This window comes from Salmo salar, chromosome ssa26 (assembly GCF_905237065.1).
Source record: "Salmo salar chromosome ssa26, Ssal_v3.1, whole genome shotgun sequence".
Lineage (NCBI taxonomy): Eukaryota > Metazoa > Chordata > Actinopteri > Salmoniformes > Salmonidae > Salmo > Salmo salar.
The window spans coordinates 45,426,222-45,447,724 of NC_059467.1; the positions used below are offsets into that span (position 1 = coordinate 45,426,222).

Genomic DNA, 21,503 nt, shown 5'->3' on the forward strand with positions numbered 1-21,503 from the left:
CCCCCAGGCCAACAAGACAGTACCTAAACACTGTATCAGACACCAGGCCAACAAGACAGTACCTAAACACTGTATCAGACACCAGGCCAACAAGACAGTACCTAAACACTGTGTATCATCCCCCAGGCCAACAAGACGGTACCTAAACACTGTGTATCATACCCCAGGCCAACAAGACAGTACCTAAACACTGTATCAGACACCAGGCCAACAAGACAGTACCTAAACACTGTGTATCATCCCCCAGGCCAACAAGACAGTACCTAAACACTGTGTATCATACACCAGGCCAACAAGACGGTACCTAAACACTGTATCAGACACCAGGCCAACAAGACGGTACCTAAACACTGTGTATCAGACACCAGGCCAACAAGACAGAACCTAAACACTGTGTATCATCCCCCAGGCCAACAAGACAGTACCTAAACACTGTGTATCATACACCAGGCCAACAAGACGGTACCTAAACACTGTATCATCCCCCAGGCCAACAAGACAGTACCTAAACACTGTGTATCAGACACCAGGCCAACAAGACGGTACCTAAACACTGTATCATCCCCCAGGCCAACAAGACAGTACCTAAACACTGTGTATCATCCCCCAGGCCAACAAGACGGTACCTAAACACTGTGTATCAGACACCAGGCCAACAAGACGGTACCTAAACACTGTGTATCAGACACCAGGCCAACAAGACAGAACCTAAACACTGTGTATCATCCCCCAGGCCAACAAGACGGTACCTAAACACCTGTGTATCAGACACCAGGCCAACAAGACAGTACCTAAACACTGTGTATCATACACCAGGCCAACAAGACGGTACCTAAACACTGTGTATCAGACACCAGGCCAACAAGACAGTACCTAAACACTGTGTATCAGACACCAGGCCAACAAGACGGTACCTAAACACTGTGTATCAGACACCAGGCCAACAAGACAGTACCTAAACACTGTATCAGACACCAGGCCAACAAGACGGTACCTAAACACTGAATCATACACCAGGCCAACAAGACAGTACCTAAACACTGTATCATACACCAGGCCAACAAGACGGTACCTAAACACTGTGTATCAGACACCAGGCCAACAAGACGGTACCTAAACACTGTGTATCAGACACCAGGCCAACAAGACGGTACCTAAACACTGTGTATCAGCCACCAGGCCAACAAGACGGTACCTAAACACTGTATCAGACCCCAGGCCAACAAGACGGTACCTAAACACTGTATCAGACACCAGGCCAACAAGACGGTACCTAAACACTGTATCAGACACCAGGCCAACAAGACGGTACCTAAACACTGTATCAGACACCAGGCCAACAAGACGGTACCTAAACACTGTGTATCATACACCAGGCCAACAAGACGGTACCTAAACACTGTGTATCAGACACCAGGCCAACAAGACGGTACCTAAACACTGTGTATCAGACACCAGGCCAACAAGACGGTACCTAAACACTGTGTATCAGACACCAGGCCAACAAGACGGTACCTAAACACTGTGTATCAGACACCAGGCCAACAAGACGGTACCTAAACACTGTGTATCAGACACCAGGCCAACAAGACGGTACCTAAACACTGTATCAGACACCAGGCCAACAAGACGGTACCTAAACACTGTGTATCAGACACCAGGCCAACAAGACGGTACCTAAACACTGTGTATCAGACACCAGGCCAACAAGACGGTACCTAAACACTGTGTATCAGACACCAGGCCAACAAGACGGTACCTAAACACTGTGTATCAGACACCAGGCCAACAAGACGGTACCTAAACACTGTATCAGACACCAGGCCAACAAGACGGTACCTAAACACTGTATCAGACACCAGGCCAACAAGACGGTACCTAAACACTGTATCAGACACCAGGCCAACAAGACGGTACCTAAACACTGTGTATCAGACACCAGGCCAACAAGACAGTACCTAAACACTGTATCAGACACCAGGCCAACAAGACGGTACCTAAACACTGTTATCAGACACCAGGCCAACAAGACGGTACCTAAACACTGTATCAGACACCAGGCCAACAAGACGGTACCTAAACACTGTGTATCAGACACCAGGCCAACAAGACAGTACCTAAACACTGTATCAGACACCAGGCCAACAAGACGGTACCTAAACACTGTGTATCAGACACCAGGCCAACAAGACGGTACCTAAACACTGTGTATCAGACACCAGGCCAACAAGACGGTACCTAAACACTGTATCAGACACCAGGCCAACAAGACGGTACCTAAACACTGTATCAGACACCAGGCCAACAAGACGGTACCTAAACACTGTGATCAGACACCAGGCCAACAAGACGGTACCTAAACACTGTGTATCAGACACCAGGCCAACGAGACGGTACCTAAACACTGTGTATCATACACCAGGCCAACAAGACGGTACCTAAACACTGTATCAGACACCAGGCCAACAAGACAGTACCTAAACACTGTATCAGACACCAGGCCAACAAGACAGTACCTAAACACTGTATCAGACACCAGGCCAACAAGACGGTACCTAAACACTGTGTATCATCCCCCAGGCCAACAAGACAGTACCTAAACACTGTTATCATCCCCCAGGCCAACAAGACGGTACCTAAACACTGTGTATCATCCCCCAGGCCATCAGTAAACATGAGATGTTTACTGATATGTCTTATTCTAAAGTGGTCAAAATCAGATAGGCTGCGTTTACACAGGCAGTCTAGTTCTGATATTGTGGTCTGCCTGTTCCCATGATTAATGTGTTTGATCTCCAGACAGAGGAGAGGAACCGTTGTAATGTATTGATTAATATGACTGATTGTGTTTGATCTCCAGACAGAGGAGAGGAATCGTTGTAATGTATTGATTAATATGACTGATTGTGTTTGATCTACAGACAGAGGAGAGGAACCGTTGTAATGTATTGATTAATATGACTGATTGTGTTTGATCTACAGACAGAGGAGAGGAACCGTTGTAATGTATTGATTAATATGACTGATTGTGTTTGATCTACAGACAGAGGAGAGGAACCGTTGTAATGTATAGATTAATATGACTGATTGTGTTTGATCTACAGACAGTTGAGAGGAACCGTTGTAATGTATTGATTAATATGACTGATGGTGTTTGATCTCCAGACAGAGGAGAGGAACAGGCAGCTGCAGGAGCGTTTAGAGCTGGCCGAGCAGAAGCTGCAGCAGACCATCAGGAAGGCGGAGACTCTGCCCGAGGTGGAGGCGGAGCTAGCCCAGAGGGTGGCGGCCCTCACCAAGGTCAGTCCCGCCTCCACGCCGTCAAACATCATGCCTCCTGAGAGACTCCTCTCCATTTCTCATCCTTTCCCCCGCGTGTGTGTGTGTGTGTGTGTACTTTGTTCCTCTAACTTTCTCACTCATCATTATTCAGGATTCATTCATGATTATCCATAATCGTGGTAGCATCCACATTTAATATAGAAATGTTTAGAAACATCTTCTGTTCCTATTTACAATACAAGTGACACTATGTAGTTCACAATTCAGTTTCTATTGGGGCAAAAACGTAATCTGAAACACTATCTGAAACAAATTTAAAATGCATCCAACAAGTTTGTAGAGTCACCAGCTCGATGTTTTAATTGTGTGCTAGGAATATGGGACCAAATACTAACCTTTGGAGTACTTTAGTACACTAGAAGGGAATTTGTGAAAATACTTATGGAAGAAAAAAAAACATTTTTTTTTTGTTACGTTACAGCCTTATTCTAAAATTGATTAAAAAAAATATTTTTCCCCCTGAGCAATCTACACACAATACCCCATAATGACGAAGCTGAAACTGTTTTTTTTACATTTTATTTATGCAAATGTATAAAAACATAATAAAATACCTTATTTACATAAGTATTCAGACCCTTTGCTATGAGACACTAAATTGAGCTCCGGTGCATCCTGTTTCCATTGATCATCCTTGAGATGTTTCTACAACTTCATTGGACATGATTTGGAAAGGCACACACCTGTCTATATAAGGTCCCACAGTTGACAGTGCATGTCAGAGCAAAAACCAAGCCATGAGGTCGAAGGAATTGTCCGTAGAGCTCTGAGACACAGAGGCACAGATCTGGGGAAGGATACCAAAAAATATCTCTCCGACTCCTCTGTTTCCTCTCTTCCTTTTAACTCTTTAAGAGTCAGAGATTTCAGTGTAGAACCTGTCACTGCTACACCACCCAGCTACCTCCACCCAACCACCCAGCTACCTCCACCCAGCTACCTCCACCCAACCACCCAGCTACCTCCACCCAGCTACCTCCACCCAGCTACCTCCACCCAACCACCCAGCTACCTCCACCCAGCTACCTCCACCTAACCACCCAGCTACCTCCACCCAACCACCCAGCTACCTCCACCCAACCACCCAGCTACCTCTACCCAGCTACCTCCACCCAGCTACCCAGCTACCTCCACCCAACCACCCAGCCACCTCCACCCAGCCACCTCCACCCAGCCACCCAGCTACCCAGCTACCTCCACCCAGCTACCTCCACCCAACCACCCAGCCACCTCCACCCAACCACCCAGTTACGCAGCTACCTCCACCCAACCACCCAGCTACGTAGCTACCTCCAAATAACCACCCAGCTACCTCCACCCAGCTACCTCCACCCAACCACTCAGCTACCTCCACCCAACCACCCAGCCACCCAGCTACCTCCACCCAACCACCCAGCTACCTCCACCCAACCACCCAGCTACGCAGCTACCTCCACCCAGCTACCTCCACCCAACCACCCAGCTACCCAGCTATCTCTACCCAGCCACCTCCACCCAGCTAAATCCACCCAGCTACCTCCACCCAACCACCCAGCTACCTCCACCCAACCACCCAGCTACCTCCACCCAGTTACCTCCACCCAACCACCCAGTTACCTCCACCCAACCACCCAGTTACCTCCACCCAACCACCCAGCTACCTCCACCCAACCACCCAGCTACCTCCACCCAACCACCCAGCTACCTCCACCCAACCACCCAGCTACCTCCACCCAGCCACCCAATTACCTCCACCCAACCACCCAGCTACCTCCACCCAGCTACCCAGCTACCTCCACCCAGCTACCCAGCTACCTCCACCCAACCACCCAGCTACCTCCACCCAGCTACCCAGCTACCTCCACCCAGCCACCTCCACCCAGCCACCTCCACCAACCACCCAGCTACCCAGCTACCTCCACCCAGCTACCTCCACCCAACCACCCAGCCACCTCCACCCAGCCACCTCTACCAACCACCCAGCTACCCAGCTACCTCCACCCAGCTACCTCCACCCAACCACCCAGCCACCCAGCTACCTCCACCCAACCACCCAGCTACCTCCACCCAACCACCCAGCTACGCAGCCACCTCCACCCAGCTACCTCCACCCAACCACCCAGCTACCCAGCTATCTCTACCCAGCCACCTCCACCCAGCTAAATCCACCCAGCTACCTCCACCCAACCACCCAGCTACCTCTACCCAGCCACCCAGCTACCTCTACCCAGCCACCCAGCTACCTCCACCCAGCTACCTCCACCCAGCTACCTCCACCCAACCACCCAGCTATGCAGCTACCTCCACCCAACCACGCAGCTATCTCCACCCAGCCACTTCCACCTCCACCCAGCTAAATCCACCCAGCTACCTCTACCCAGCCACCTCCACCCAGCTACCCAGCTAAATCCACCCAGCTATCTCTACCCAGCTACCTCCACCCAGCTACCCAGCTAAATCCACCCAGCTACCTCTACCCAGCCACCTCCACCCAGCTACCCAGCTACCTCTACCCAGCTACCCAGCTACCCAGCTACCTCCACCCAGCTACCTCCACCCAGCTACCTCCACCCAGCTACCTCCACCCAGCTACCTCTACCCAGCTAAATCCACCCAGCTACCTCCACCCAACCACCCAGCTACCTCCACCCAGCCACCCAGCTACCTCCACCCAGCCACCCAGCTACCTCCACCCAGCCACCCAGCTACCTCCACCCAGCTACCTCCACCCAGCTACCTCCACCCAGCCACCCAACCACCCAGCTACCTCCACCCAGCTACCTCCACCCAGCCACCTCCACCCAACCACCCAGCTACGCAGCTACAACCACTCAGCTACGCAGCTACCTCCACCCAACCACCCAGCTACGCAGCTACCTCCACCCAACCACCCAGCTACCTCCACCCAACCACCCAGCTACCCAGCTACCTCCACCCAACCACCCAGCTACCTCCACCCAACCACCCAGCTACCTCCACCCAACCACCCAGCTACCTCCACCCAACCACCCAGCTACGCAGCTACCTCCACCCAACCACCCAGCTACCTCCACCCAGCTACCTCCACCCAACCACCCAGCTACCTCCACCCAGCTACCTCCACCCAACCACCCAGCCACCTCCACCCAACCACCCAGCCACCTCCACCCAGCCACCTCCACCCAACCACCCAGCTACCTCCACCCAACCACCCAGCTACCTCCACCCAGCTACCTCCACCCAACCACCCAGCTACGCAGCTACCTCCACCCAACCACGCAGCCACTTCCACCCAGCCACCTCCACCCAGCTACCCAGCTAAATCCACCCAGCTACCTCTACCCAGCCACCTCCACCCAGCTAAATCCACCCAGCTACCTCTACCCAGCTACCTCCACCCAGCTACCTCCACCCAGTTACCTCCACCACATATCTTCCTCCAGTCTCTTGTTATTGTCATTAAGTCCTGTCTAGTAATCTCTGCTGAAGTCCTGTCTGTCAGTCCGCGGTTTTTACTCCTGTCTGTCGGTCCGCGGTTTTTACTCCTGTCTGTCGGTCCGCGGTCTTTACTCCTGTCGGTTGGTCCGCGGTCTTTAGTCCTGTCGGCCGGTCCGCGGTCCGCACTGCTGATCTATGTTTAAAGTGTATTTCTGTGCACAACTCCCCTCCCCCAACCTCTAAAAATAGTTTATGATGTAACACAAACAGGAAGTGCTACTTAATTTGCTCAGAGGGTCTAGGAACCCCCCCCATACCAGAGTTTTAGAATGGTGCCCGGACACTGAGACAGCTTTCTCCGGCAGAATTGAGTTTTCCAAACTGGTGCTGACATTTTGATTAACTTTTTATTCGAATGTTCAAATGTTCTTGGTTACATTGGATCACCCTGCACTGGATTTCTACAGTATACTGTCCTTTAGCCAGTTACTCTTTCCACAACTGGGAACACTTATCTCCCTCACTAGCTTTAAGCACCAGCTGTCAGAGCAGCTCACAGAGCACTGCACCTGTACATAGCCCATCTATAATTTAGCCCAAACAACTACCTCTTCCCCTCCTGTATTTATTTATTTTGCTCCTTTGCACCCCATTATTTCTATTTCTACTTTGCACTTTCTTCCACAACAAATCTACCATTCCAGTGTTTTACTTGCTATATTGTATTTACTTTGCCACCATGGCCTTTTTTGCCTTTACCTCCCTTATCTCACCTCATTTGCTCACATTGTATATAGACTTATTTTTCCTACTGTATTATTGACTGTATGTTTGTTTTACTCCATGTGTAACTCTGTGTTGTTGTATGTGTCGAACGGCTTTGCTTTATCTTGGCCAGGTCGCAATTGTAAATGAGAACTTGTTCTGAACTTGCCTACCTGGTTAAATAAAGGTGAAATAAATAAACTTTGTCTAAGCACACTGTAGAGCCATTAACATGAGAACAGTTTCCCCTTCTTCCCCCCTCAGATCCCCTTGTTTCTAGTCTGTATTCGGTCTGGAATGTATTCATGGTGCTTTTATGGGGTTTGGCTGTACTGCTCTGTGTCCCTCTGCCCTGTCCCCTGTCTATGCTGGTGCATGGCTGCTTCTTGCTGGCTGTACTGATGTGTCCTTGTCTATGCTGGTGCATGGCTGCTTCTTGTTGGCTGTACTGATGTGTCCCTGTCCCCTGTCTATGCTGGTGCATGGCTGCTTCTTGCTGGCTGTACTGATGTGTCCCTGTCCCCTGTCTATGCTGGTGCATGGCTGCTTCTTGTTGGCTGTACTGATGTGTCCCTGTCCCCTGTCTATGCTGGTGCATGGCTGCTTCTTGCTGGCTGTACTGATGTGTCCCTGTCCCCTGTCTCTGCTGGTGCATGGCTGCTACTGGCTGGCTGTAGTTGGTTGGTGTCTGGTTCTTGGTGCTGGTGTTTGTGGGTAGATGGGTGCCTCAACCCCCCCCCATAACCCCTAACATGAACCTATATGGTACTAAGTCTCTGACTGGGCCTTTTCAGTTCCATCCTTCTCCAGGATCATTTGTATTGATCTGAAAGAAGCTACACACCTAGCCAGCCCTCTTCAACTTCTCCAGTCCTCTTACACCGACCCAGCCCTCTCACATCTGTACAAATTCCTAAAGGGTAGAGCTTAGGGAATGTTTTTTGTTGTTGCATGGATGATGAGGTGTTTGACTCTGTCTGTCCCGCAGGCGGAGGAGCGTCATGGCAACGTGGAGGAGAGGGTGAGGCAGATGGAGGCTCAGCTGGAGGAGAAGAACCAGGAACTGCTCAGGGTGAGACAGATGGGGTCAAAGGTCATCTGGCTGGCAGTCAGTCAGTTTGTGTTGTTGGACAGAAGTTGGTGAATGTTTACAGATGTGGTTGTTGGACTGTCTGATTTTAGCATTGTACTTTCATTGTAGACAATATATTCATTCTCATTCAAATAAGTCATTGAAGATTTGACCTCATACAACCTAAAGATCCATGAATGAACAGAAAATGGAAAGAAAACAATGAGAATGTGTGTTGTGAAATGTTTCATAAAGGAACCGGTAGGTTTTTCTGCTCTGATTAGTGTGTTTGTTTGTATTGTGAAGGCGCGCCAGAGGGAGAAGATGAACGAGGAGCACAACAGGCGTCTGTCGGAGACGGTGGACAAGCTGCTGTCAGAGTCCAATGAGAGGCTACAGCTTCACCTCAAGGAGAGGATGTCTGCCCTAGAGGACAAGGTGGGTGGGTTAGGATACAGCTTCACCTCAAGGAGAGGATGTCTGCCCTAGAGGACAAGGTGGGTGGGTCAGACTACAGCTTCACCTCAAGGAGAGGATGTCTGCCCTAGAGGACAAGGTGGGTGGGTCAGACTACAGCTTCACCTCAAGGAGAGGATGTCTGCCCTAGAGGACAAGGTGGGTGGGTTAGGATACAGCTTCACCTCAAGAAGTTCTGCCTGAAAGCTTCACCTCAAGGAGAGGATGTCTGCCCTAGAGGACAAGGTGGGTGGGTTAGGATACAGCTTCACCTCAAGGAGAGGATGTCTGCCCTAGAGGACAAGGTGGGTGGGTTAGGATACAGCTGCACCTCAAGGAGAGGATGTCTGCCCTAGAGGACAAGGTGGGTGGGTTAGGATACAGCTTCACCTCAAGGAGAGGATGTCTGCCTAGAGGACAAGGTGGGTAGGACATGCTAAATGGCATGTCATTTTATCCATACCTCTGTAGCTGAACCAAGCTGGGACAATGTTGTGGTCATTATCTATAGATGAACCAATCTGGGACAATGTTGTGGTCATTATCTATAGATGAACCAAGCTGGGACAATGCTGTGGTCATTATCTATAGCTGAACCAATCTGGGACAATACTGTGGTAATTATCTATAGCTGAACCAATCTGGGACAATACTGTGGTCATTATCTATAGCTGAACCAATCTGGGACAATAGTGTGGTCATTATCTATAGCTGAACCAAGCTGGGACAATGCTGTGGTCATTATCTATAGCTGAACCAATCTGGGACAATGCTGTTGTCATTATCTATAGCTGAACCAATCTGGGACAATACTGTGCTGATTCTCCATGTTCTGTCTCTCCTCCACCAGAACGGCCTCATCAGAGATCTGGAGCACAGTAAGAAGCTGGTTGAGGAAGCACACCATGAGAAGGTAAGGACTGTTGACTCTGGCTGCTGACTCCTCTGAACAACTGGAGAGTTGTCATTGCTGTGTTTGGATTCTCATTGCCAATGACACCCCTCATGTCTGTCTTTCTCCCCTCTCCCCTTCTCTTCCTACCCCCTCCTCTCCCTCCCCCTCCCCTCTTCCTACCCCCTCCTCTCCCTCCCCCTCCTTCCCTCTTCCTGCCCCTCCTTCCCTCTTCCTATACCCTCCTCTCTCCCTCCTTCCCTCTTCCTATAACCTCCTCTCTCCCTCCTTCCCTCTCTTCCTCCCCCCTCCTCTCTCCCCCTCCTTCCCTCTCTTCCTACCCCTCCTTCCCTTTTCCTATACCCTCCTCTCACCCTCATTCCCTCTCTTCCTCTCCCTCCCTCTCCCCCTCCTTCCCTCTCTTCCTCCCCCCTCCTCGCTCCCTCCCTCTCCCCCTCCTTCCCTCTCTTCCTACCCCCTCCTCTCTCTCTCCTTCCCTCTCTTCCTCCCCCTCCTCTCCCCCTCCTTCCCTCTCTTCCTACCCCCTCCTCTCTCTCTCCTTCCCTCTCTTCCTCCCCCTCCTCTCCCCCTCCTTCCCTCTCTTCCTACCCCCTCCTCTCTCTCTCCTTCCCTCTCTTCTCTCCCCCTCCTTCCCTCTCTTCCTCCCCCCTCCTCTCCCCCTCCTTCGTTTCTCTTCCTACCCCCTCCTCTCTCCCTCCTTCAGGAGCAGCTATTGATCCAGATTGAGACAATGCGGGCGGAGAACGAGCAAGGCAGGAACAGGAGCAACTCACTGCTGCACCATGGGTAAAATAATCAGCTTTCTCATTGGCTGCCCTGGACTCTGGCCCACACATGATTGGCCAGTGCTCTGGCATCTCTGTCCACCTCTTTTCTTTGTGATTGATCTATTTTGTGTGTGTGTGTGTTGCGTGTCTGTCCTTGCGTTTGTGTGTGATGTATGTGCGCTCTCAGGCGGTCTCACCAAGGCAGCACCCCAGACTTCAGGTACCCGGTGTCGGCCTCCTCCATGATGGACAGCCACTCGGACCACTACGGCAGCGCGCTGGTGCTGAGGAGGCCCCAGAAGGGGCGTCTCGCCGCGCTACGGGACGAACCCTCCAAGGTGAACCCCCGCAGCTTTGTGTGTCCTAGTGAGGGACAGTTTAAATGGAATATTGGCAGCTCGTGTCTGTCTGTCTGTCTGGTGGACCTAGATACTGATGTTCCAGATCATTCAGCTCAGATATCTATTGTCTGTGTTGAAGTCATCTCTGGCCCACAAACTGTTCTCTCCCTCCCTCCTTCCCTCTCTCATTTGTTCTGTATCTGATGGTGTTCTCTCTCTCTCTCTCTCTCTCTCTCTCTCATTTGTTCTGTATCTGATGGTGTTCTCTCTCTCTCTCTCTCTCTCTCTCATTTGTTCTGTATCTGATGGTGTTCTCTCTCTCTCTCTCTCTCTCTCTCTCCCTCTCTCATTTGTTCTGTATCTGATGGTGTTCTCTCTCTCTCTCTCTCTCTCTCTCCCTCTCTCATTTGTTCTGTATCTGATGGTGTTCTCTCTCTCTCTCTCTCTCTCTCTCTCTCTCTCCCTCTCTCATTTGTTCTGTATCTGATGGTGTTCTCTCTCTCTCTCTCTCTCTCTCTCTCTCTCTCTCTCTCTCTCTCTCTCCCTCTCTCATTTGTTCTGTATCTGATGGTGTTCTCTCTCTCTCTCTCTCTCTCTCTCTCTCTCTCTCTCTCTCTCCCTCTCTCATTTGTTCTGTATCTGATGGTGTTCTCTCTCTCTCTCTCTCTCTCCCTCTCTCATTTGTTCTGTATCTGATGGTGTTCTCTCTCTCTCTCTCTCTCTCTCTCTCTCTCTCCCTCTCTCATTTGTTCTGTATCTGATGGTGTTCTCTCTCTCTCTCTCTCTCTCTCTCATTTGTTCTGTATCTGATGGTGTTCTCTCTCTCTCTCTCTCTCCCTCTCTCATTTGTTCTGTATCTGATGGTGTTCTCTCTCTCTCTCTCTCTCTCCCTCTCTCATTTGTTCTGTATCTGATGGTGTTCTCTCTCTCTCTCTCTCTCTCTCTCTCTCTCTCCCTCTCTCATTTGTTCTGTATCTGATGGTGTTCTCTCTCTCTCTCTCTCTCTCTCTCTCTCTCTCTCTCTCTCTCTCTCATTTGTTCTGTATCTGATGGTGTTCTCTCTCTCTCTCTCTCTCTCTCTCTCTCCCTCTCTCATTTGTTCTGTATCTGATGGTGTTCTCTCTCTCTCTCTCTCTCTCTCTCTCTCCCTCTCTCATTTGTTCTGTATCTGATGGTGTTCTCTCTCTCTCTCTCTCTCTCTCTCTCTCTCTCTCCCTCTCTCATTTGTTCTGTATCTGATGGTGTTCTCTCTCTCTCTCTCTCTCTCTCTCTCTCCCTCTCTCATTTGTTCTGTATCTGATGGTGTTCTCTCTCTCTCTCTCTCCCTCTCTCATTTGTTCTGTATCTGATGGTGTTCTCTCTCTCTCTCTCTCCCTCTCTCATTTGTTCTGTATCTGATGGTGTTCTCTCTCTCTCTCTCTCTCTCTCCCTCTCTCATTTGTTCTGTATCTGATGGTGTTCTCTCTCTCTCTCTCTCTCTCTCTCCCTCTCTCATTTGTTCTGTATCTGATGGTGTTCTCTCTCTCTCTCTCTCTCTCTCTCCCTCTCTCATTTGTTCTGTATCTGATGGTGTTCTCTCTCTCTCTCTCTCTCTCTCTCTCTCTCTCTCTCTGCTTCCTCTCTGGACATCAGAGACATGTAAGTCAGAGTGAAGACAACCATGATGATGATGATAGAGAGGTTGATTTGATAGTGTTGGTCTGTTGTTATTGCTGTGGAGTGTTTTACAGAGCCTGGCTTAAAGGTATTCTGGACCGTTCGATACGGTTAGACTAACTTTCTCTAACTTTTTCTTCCTCTCACTCCATCCCCTTTCTCTCCCTCCCACATTCCCCCCCTTTCTCGCTCTCACTCCCAAATTCTCCCTCCCTCCCTCCCTCCCTCCCTCCCTCCTCCCTCCCTCCTCCCTCCCTCCCTCCCTCCCTCCCTCCCTCCCTCCCTCCCTCCCTCCCTCCCTCCCTCCCTCCCTCCCTCCCACATTGTCTTATTTTCCTCTCTTCCCACCCCCCTCTCTCCTCAGGTCCAGACTCTGAATGAACAGGAGTGGGAGCGCGTGCAGCAGGCTAATGTTCTGGCCAACGTTGCTCAGGCGTTTGAGTCTGATCTGGACACGTCAGACCTGGAGGACGATGAGCGCGAGACCATCTTCAGCTCAGTGGACCTGCTGTCCCCTGCCGGCCAGGCCGACGCTCAGACCCTGGCCCTCATGCTGCAGGAGCAGCTGGACGCCATCAACAACGAGATCAGGTACACACACACCCCTACCATCAGCATATTGGACGTATTTCAACATCATTCTGGAGATATCATTCTAGTAATCTGATGAGAAACATTTTCCCTTTTTCATTTTAGAGAAAACAAGGAGATATTAACATCTCTCTCCTCGCTCTCCCTCCTCTCGCTCTCCCTCCTCTCGCTCTCCCTCCGCTCGCTCTCCCTCCTCTCGCTCTCCCTCCTCTCGCTCTCCCTCCTCTCGCTCTCCCTCCGCTCGCTCTCCCTCCTCTCGCTCTCCCTCCGCTCGCTCTCCCTCCTCTCGCTCTCCCTCCTCTCGCTCTCCCTCCTCTCGCTCTCCCTCCTCTCGCTCTCCCTCCTCTCGCTCTCCCTCCGCTCGCTCTCCCTCCTCTCGCTCTCCCTCCGCTCGCTCTCCCTCCTCTCGCTCTCCCTCCTCTCGCTCTCCCTCCTCTCGCTCTCCCTCGCTCTCCCTCGCTCTCCCTCCGCTCGCTCGCTCGCTCTCGCTCTCCCTCCGCTCGCTCGCTCTCCCCCGTCTCATATCTCCTTCGTCTCGTCTCTCCTCCGTCTCGCTCTCCTACTCCTCCCCCGTCTCTCCTCTCCCTTCTCTCTCTCCTCACCCCCACCCCCCTCCAGGATGATTCAGGAGGAGAAGGAGAACACAGCCATGCTGGCAGAGGAGATCGAGAGCCGTGTGGGCAGTGGGGACAGCCTGGGGGGCAGCCGCTTCCGCTCCATGAGCTCCATCCCCCCCTCCTCCATGGGGGGCTCGTCGCCCCCCGGCTCAGGCTCCTCCACCCCACGACGCATCCCCAACCGCAGCCCCAACCGAGAGGTGGACCGCATGGGAGTCATGACCCTGGTGAGAGAGAAACCTATGCCCTTGTGGAGATCTGAGAGGATTTGATTGGTGGAAGTTCCACCTAGCCTATCAGAGAACAAGTGGAGCTCTCATCATATTACATACGCTTGTTAAATCCTCTCAGTTCTGCACAAGGGCGTAGGGTTTAGGGCGTAGGGTTTAGGGGGGATTTGAGATTGGGCCCTACACTCCATCCATCATCAGTCTCCTTTTACTCATTCAGCTTCAGTCCATCCATGTTGATCAACCAGCTCCTCTTTCTTCCTCTCTGAAAAAAGCTGCCTTTCAATCATCCTCCTCTAGAATGACATCATCATCCTCCTCTAGAATGACATCATCATCCTCCGCTAGAATGACATCATCCTCCTCCTCTAGAATGACATCATCCTCCTCTTGTCTATCTCATCTCTGCTCTCTCTCTCACTCTCTCCATTCCTTTAGCTTCACTAACTGTCATGTCTCATTATTGGATCATAATACCGTCCCCTGTTCATACTAGTCCACAGGAGATCTGTTTCATGTGCTGTCAGATCTGTGTCCGTTAGAATCTAATGTTTTCATTTGTTCATACTAGTCCACAGGAGATCTGTTTCATGTGCTGTCAGATCTGTGTCCGTTAGAATCTAATGTTTTCATTTGTTCATACTAGTCCACAGGAGATCTGTTTCATGTGCTGTCAGATCTGTGTCCGTTAGAATCTAATGTTTTCATCTGTTCATACTAGTCCACAGGAGATCTGTTTCATGTGCTGTCAGATCTGTGTCCTTTAGAATCTAATGTTTTCATCTGTTCATACTAGTCCACAGGAGATCTGTTTCATGTGCTGTCAGATCTGTGTCCGTTAGAATCTAATGTTTTCATCTGTTCAGTGTTTGTGACACGTTAATGGAACTAGCTACTAGTTTGACATGTTGTATTTGGTAGGTGACGTGTGTGTGTAATCTGTACCTGTGTTCCCCCAGCACTACCTCTATAACCCCTATGTGATCCAGAGGTCTCTGTTCCACCAGCAGAGTGTAGCTTACCTGCCCTACCCTGCTGCTAGCATTAGCTTACCTGCCCCCCCTGCCTGTAGCTATGCTCCATGCTACTTCCAGGTACCACCCTCTACCCTAGTTTTCTCTTCCCCAGGCAGGGTTCAGTCAGCCTGGGGTCGCACTCACACACACCGCCCACTGTCCCACTTTCCATCTGTGGGGCCACACAGCAATCATGAGCTGTTCACTAGCCTCTCATGGGAGGGTTTTGAAGTTGTCCTAGAATGCTGGGCCCCCATTGGACTTCAGAAAAAGATCAGGCAGGTAGCTTATCCAATGAATATGCAGAGCAAATGTGTGAACTCTGTTTGGCTGTTAGCTCATCACACGCCAGACAGAGTGGCTGTTAGCTCATCACACGCCAGACAGAGTGGCTGTTGATTTTGATATTAGTTAAAGTAGAGCCTTGTTGTGCTCAATTCAGACTTCATTTCAGACATGACAGAGTTAAATGAGGTATTTTCCCCTCAGCTTGATTAAGTTCTGCGTTTGAGTTCGGTCCTCCTCCTCTTCCTGGTTCTCTTATCTCTTCCTGTGTTCGGAGCAGGACTAGGAGAACCTTTCGTGGAAATATGTGCTGCTACTCCATTTGTTTATTTACTCTAGAGATGCCAAGCTGGAGAAAAGGCATGCAGGGGCACATCAACCCTAGCTGCCTCACTCCCCCGTCACATGACACGAGTCCCATATCCCTGGCTGACTCACTCCCCAGTCACATGACACGAGTCCCATATCCCTGGCTGCCTCACTCCCCTGTAACATTACATGAGTCACATATTATTACCACAGTCCTAGGTTGTTTTCAGTAGGGCACACCGTGGCAAAACATTTCAAAACAGAATTGGACACGTTTATGCTGGTTTTCTTCGTGTTGTGCCCCCTGATCACTACCCAGGCCAGTTCCTTTAAGTCAACAGGCCTGTTCCTTTAAGTCAACAGGCCTGTTCCTTTAAGTCAACAGGCCTGTTCCTTTAGGTCAACAGGCCTGTTGCTTTAGGTCAACAGGCCTGTTGCTTTAGGTCAACAGGCCTGTTGCTTTAGGTCAACAGGCCTGTTGTGGTGTGTTTAATTTCCTTTATCAACTTAAACCAATTAATACTCTTGTTTTTTTTAAAGAACACCCATGTGTGGGGGCACGGTCGGTGTGTGAGAGCACGGTCGGTGTGTGAGAGCGACCCCATAAAGCAGTAGCTTAGCCATTAGCTACCAGCAGACTGAACCCCTCCCGGAGTGTGCTTTGCAGTGGTTTCACTCTGCTCCCACCTCTGATCTTTGACCTCAGTGTGATTTCCCCAGATTTCACAGGCAGTGTATGTTTGAACGTGGACAGACAGTAGAGTGATGTAGTAATGCAGGGTGGTGTTGGGGGGAGACAGTAGAGTGATGTAGAAATGCAGGGTGGTGTTGGGGGGAGACAGTAGAGTGATGTAGAAATGCAGGGTGGTGGTAGGGGGAGACAGTAGAGTGATGTAGTAATGCAGGGTGGTGATAGGGGAGAGACAGACAGTAGAGTGATGTAGTAATGCAGGGTGGTGGTAGGGGGGAGACAGACAGTAGAGTGTTGTAGTAATGCAGGGTGGTGGTAGGGGGAGACAGTAGAGTGATATAGTAATGCAGGGTGGTGGTAGGGGGGAGACAGTAGAGTGATGTAGTAATGCAGGGTGGTGATAGGGGAGAGACAGACAGTAGAGTGATGTAGTAATGCAGGGTGGTGATAGGGGAGAGACAGACAGTAGAGTGATGTAGTAATGCAGGGTGGTGGTAGGGGGAGACAGACAGTAGAGTGATGTAGTAATGCAGGGTGGTGGTGGGGGAGACAGTAGAGTGATGTAGAAATGCAGGGTGGTGGTAGGGGGGAGACAGACAGCAGAGTGATGTAGTAATGCAGGGTGGTGGTAGGGGGAGACAGTAGAGTGATGTAGTAATGCAGGGTGGTGGTAGGGGGGAGACAGACAGTAGAGTGATGTAGTAATGCAGGGTGGTGGTAGGGGGGGACAGACAGAGTGATGTAGTAATGCAGGGTGGTGGTAGAGGGGGAGACAGTCGAGTGATGTAGTAATGCAGGGTGGTGGTAGGGGGGAGACAGTAGAGTGATATAGTAATGCAGGGTGGTGGTAGGGGGGAGACAGTAGAGTGATGTAGTAATGCAGGGTGGTGGTAGGGGGGAGACAGTAGAGTGATGTAGTAATGCAGGGTGGTGGTAGGGGGGAGACAGTAGAGTGATGTAGTAATGCAGGGTGGTGGTAGGAGGAGACAGTAGAGTGATATATTAATGCAGGGTGGTGATTGGGGAGAGTCAGTTACGTGATGTAGTAATGCAGGGTGGTGGTAGGGGGGAGACAGAGAGTAGAGTGATGTAGTAATACATGGTGGTGGTACGAGGAGACAGTAGAGTGATGTAGTAATGCAGGGTGGTGGTAGGAGGAGACAGGAGAGTGATGTAGTAATGCAGGGTGGTGGTAGGGGGGAGACAGTAGAGTGATGTAGTAATGCAGGGTGGTGGTAGGGGGGAGACAGTAGAGTGATGTAGTAATGCAGGGTGGTGGTAGGGGGAGACAGTAGAGTGATGTAGTAATGCAGGGTGGTGGTAGGGGGGAGACAGTAGAGTGATGTAGTAATGCAGGGTGGTGGTAGGGGAGACAGTATAGTGATGTAGTAATGCAGGGTGGTGGTAGGGGGAGACAGAGTGATGTAGTAATGCAGGGTGGTGGTAGGGGGACACAGACAGTAGAGTGATGTAGTAATGCAGGGTGGTGATAGGGGAGAGACGGTAGAGTGATGTAGTAATGCAGGGTGGTGGTAGAGGGGGAGACGGAAGAGTGATGTAGTAATGCAGGGTGGTGGTAGAGGGGGAGACGGTAGAGTGATGTAGTAATGCAGGGTGGTGGTAGGGGGAGACAGCAGTAGAGTGATGTAGTAATGCAGGGTAGTGGTAGGGGGAGACAGACAGTAGAGTGATGTAGTAATGCAGGGTGGTGGTAGGGGGGGACAGACAGTAGAGTGATGTAGTAATGCAGGGTGGTGGTAGGGGGGAGACAGACAGTAGAGTGATGTAGTAATGCATGGTGGTGGTAGGGGAGACGACAGTAGAGATATGTAGTAATGCAGGGTGGTGATAGGGGAGAGACAGTAGAGTGATGTAGTAATGCAGGGTGGTGATAGGGGAGAGACAGTAGAGTGATGTAGTAATGCAGGGTGGTGGTAGGGGGGACACAGACAGTAGAGTGATGTAGTAATGCAGGGTGGTGGTAGGGGAGAGACAGTAGAGTGATGTAGTAATGCAGGGTGGTGATAGGGGAGAGACAGTAGAGTGATGTAGTAATGCAGGGTGGTGGTAGGGGACAGACGGAAGAGTGATGTAGTAATGCAGGGTGGTGGTAGAGGCGAGACGGTAGAGTGATGTAGTAATGCAGTGTGGTGATAGGGGGGAGACGGTAGAGTGATGTAGTAATGCAGGGTGGTGGTAGAGGGGGAGACGGTAGAGTGATGTAGTAATGCAGGGTGGTGGTAGGGGGAGACAGTAGAGTGATGTAGTAATGCAGTGTGGTGGTAGGGGGGAGACAGTAGAGTGATGTAGAAATGCAGGGTGGTGGTAGGGGGAGACAGTAGAGTGATGTAGTAATGCAGGGTGGTGGTAGGGGGAGACAGACAGTAGAGTGATATAGAAATGCAGGGTGGTGGTAGGGGGAAGACAGTAGAGTGATGTTGAAATGCAGGGTGGTGGTAGGGGGAGACAGTACAGTGATGTAGAAATGCAGGGTGGTGGTAGGGGGAGACATACAGTAGAGTGATGTAGAAATGCAGGGTGGTGGTAGGGGGAGACAGACAGTAGAGTGATGTAGTAATGCAGGGTGGTGGTAGGGGAGACAGTACAGTGATGTAGTAATGCAGGGTGGTGGTAGGGGGAGACACAGTAGAGTGATGTAGTAATGCAGGGTGGTGATAGGGGGAGACAGTAGAGTGATGTTGTAATGCATTGTGGTGGTAGGAGGAGACAGTAGAGTGATGTAGTAATGCAGGGTGGTGATAGGGGAGAGTCAGTAGAGTGATGTAGTAATGCAGGGTGGTGGTAGGGGGAGACAGTAGAGTGATGTAGTAATGCAGGGTGGTGGTAGGGGGAGACAGTAGAGTGATGTAGTAATGCACAGTGGTGGTAGGGGGAGACAGTAGAGTGATGTAGTAATGCAGGGTGGTGGTAGGGGGAGACAGTAGAGTGATGTAGTAATGCAGGGTGGTGGTAGAGGGGGAGACAGTGTAGTAATGCAGGGTGGTGGTAGGGGGAGACAGACAGTAGAGTGATGTAGTAATGCAGAGTGGTGGTAGGGGGTTACAGAGTGATGTAGAAATGCAGGGTAGTGGTAGGGGGAGACAGTAGAGTGATGTAGTAATGCAGGGTGGTGGTAGGGGGAAGACAGGCAGTAGAATGATGTAGTAATGCAGGGTGGTGGTAGCGGAGACAGTAGAGTGATGTAGAAATGCAGGGTGGTGGTAGGGGGAGACAGAGTGATGTAGAAATGCAGGGTGGTGGTAGGGGGAGACAGTAGAGTGATGTAGAAATGTAGGGTGGTGGTCGGGGGGAGACAGACAGTAGAGTGATGTAGTAATGCAGGGTGGTGGTAGGGGGGAGACAGACAGTAGAGTGATGTAGTAATGCAGGGTGGTGGTAGGGGGAGACAGTAGAGTGATGTAGAAATACAGGGTGGTGGTAGGGGGAGACAGAGTGATGTAGAAATGCAGGGTGGTGGTAGGGGGAGACAGTAGAGTGATGTAGTAATGCAGGGTGGTGGTAGGGGGGAGACAGACAGTAGAGTGAAGTGATGTAGTAATGCAGGGTGGTGGTAGGGTGGAGACAGACAGTAGAGTGATGTAGTAATGCAGGGTGGTGGTAGGGGGGAGACAGACAGTAGAGTGATGTAGTAATGCAGGATGGTGGTAGGGGGGAGACAGTATAGTGATGTAGTAATGCAGGGTGGTGATAGGGGAGAGACGGTAGAGTGATGTAGTAATGCAGGGTGGTGGTAGAGGGGGAGACGTAGTAATGCAGGGTGGTGGTAGGGGGAGACAGACAGTAGAGTTATGTAGTATTGCAGGGTGGTGGTAGGGGGGAGACAGTAGAGTGATGTAGTAATGCAGGGTGGTGGTAGCGGGGAGACAGTAGAGTGATGTAGTAATGCAGGTTGGTGGTAGGGGGGAGTCAGTAGAGTGATGTAGTAATGCAGGGTGGTGGTAGGGGGGAGACAGTAGAGTGATGTAGTAATGCAGGGTGGTGGTAGCGGGGAGACAGTAGAGTGATGTAGTAATGCAGGGTGGTGGTGGGGGAGACAGTAGAGTGATGTAGTAATGCAGGGTGGTGGTAGGGGAGAGACAGTAGAGTGATGTAGTAATGCAGGGTGGTGGTAGGGGGGAGACAGTAGAGTGATGTAGTAATACATGGTGGTGGTAGGAGGAGACAGTAGAGTGATGTAGTAATGCAGGGTGGTGGTAGGAGGAGACAGGAGAGTGATGTAGTAATGCAGGGTGGTGGTAGGGGGGAGACAGTAGAGTGATGTAGTAATGCAGGGTGGTGGTAGGGGGAGACAGTAGAGTGATGTAGTAATGCAGGGTGGTGGTAGGGGGAGACAGTAGAGTGATGTAGTAATGCAGGGTGGTGATAGGGGAGACAGTAGAGTGATGTAGTAATGCAGGGTGGTGGTAGGGGGAGACAGACAGTAGAGTGATGTAGTAATGCAGGGTGGTGGTAGGGGGAGACAGACAGTAGAGTGATGTAGTAATGCAGGGTAGTGGTAGGGGGAGACAGACAGTAGAGTGATGTAGTAATGCAGGGTGGTGGTAGGGGGAGACAGACAGTAGAGTGATGTAGTAATGCAGGGTGGTGGTAGGGGAGACAGTAGAGTGATGTAGTAATGCAGGGTGGTGATAGGGAGAGACGGTAGAGTGATGTAGTAATGCAGGGTGGTGGTAGAGGGGAGACGGTAGAGTGATGTAGTAATGCAGGGTGGTGGTAGAGGGGGAGACGGTAGAGTGATGTAGTAATGCAGGGTGGTGGTAGGGGGGAGACAGACAGTAGAGTGATGTAGTAATGCAGGGTGGTGGTAGGGGAGACAGACAGTAGAGTGATGTAGTAATGCAGGGTGGTGATAGGGGAGAGACAGTAGAGTAATGTAGTAATGCAGGGTGGTGGTAGGGGGAGACAGACAGTAGAGTGATGTAGTAATGCATGGTGGTGGTAGGGGGAGACAGTAGAGTGATGTAGTAATGCAGGGTGGTGGTAGGGGGGAGACAGTAGAGTGATGTAGTAATGCAGGGTGGTGGTAGGGGAGACA

At 50.9% G+C, this 21,503-nt stretch overlaps 1 protein-coding gene across 29 annotated transcripts in view; it reads left to right on the forward strand.

The window, feature by feature from the left end:
• The window catches only part of LOC106587739 (liprin-alpha-1), a 136,014-nt gene that overhangs the window by 45,638 nt on the left and 68,873 nt on the right, over nucleotides 1–21,503 (forward strand). For 25 of the 29 annotated variants that reach the window (XR_006762196.1, XM_045708535.1, XM_045708534.1 and 22 more), the window contains exons 9-17: nucleotides 3,166–3,300; nucleotides 8,492–8,575; nucleotides 8,882–9,013; nucleotides 9,882–9,944; nucleotides 10,648–10,730; nucleotides 10,899–11,049; nucleotides 12,685–12,690; nucleotides 13,073–13,299; nucleotides 13,918–14,143. Coding sequence is in view for 28 of the 29 variants with exons in the window: in XM_045708535.1 (XP_045564491.1) it covers nucleotides 3,166–3,300; nucleotides 8,492–8,575; nucleotides 8,882–9,013; nucleotides 9,882–9,944; nucleotides 10,648–10,730; nucleotides 10,899–11,049; nucleotides 12,685–12,690; nucleotides 13,073–13,299; nucleotides 13,918–14,143 (1,107 nt within the window). In the remaining variant the exon portion in view is untranslated. The remainder of the gene's footprint in view (nucleotides 1–3,165; nucleotides 3,301–8,491; nucleotides 8,576–8,881; nucleotides 9,014–9,881; nucleotides 9,945–10,647; nucleotides 10,731–10,898; nucleotides 11,050–12,684; nucleotides 12,691–13,072; nucleotides 13,300–13,917; nucleotides 14,144–21,503) is intronic. The other 4 variants (XM_045708537.1, XM_045708561.1, XM_045708560.1 and 1 more) reach the window with 1 other exon arrangement.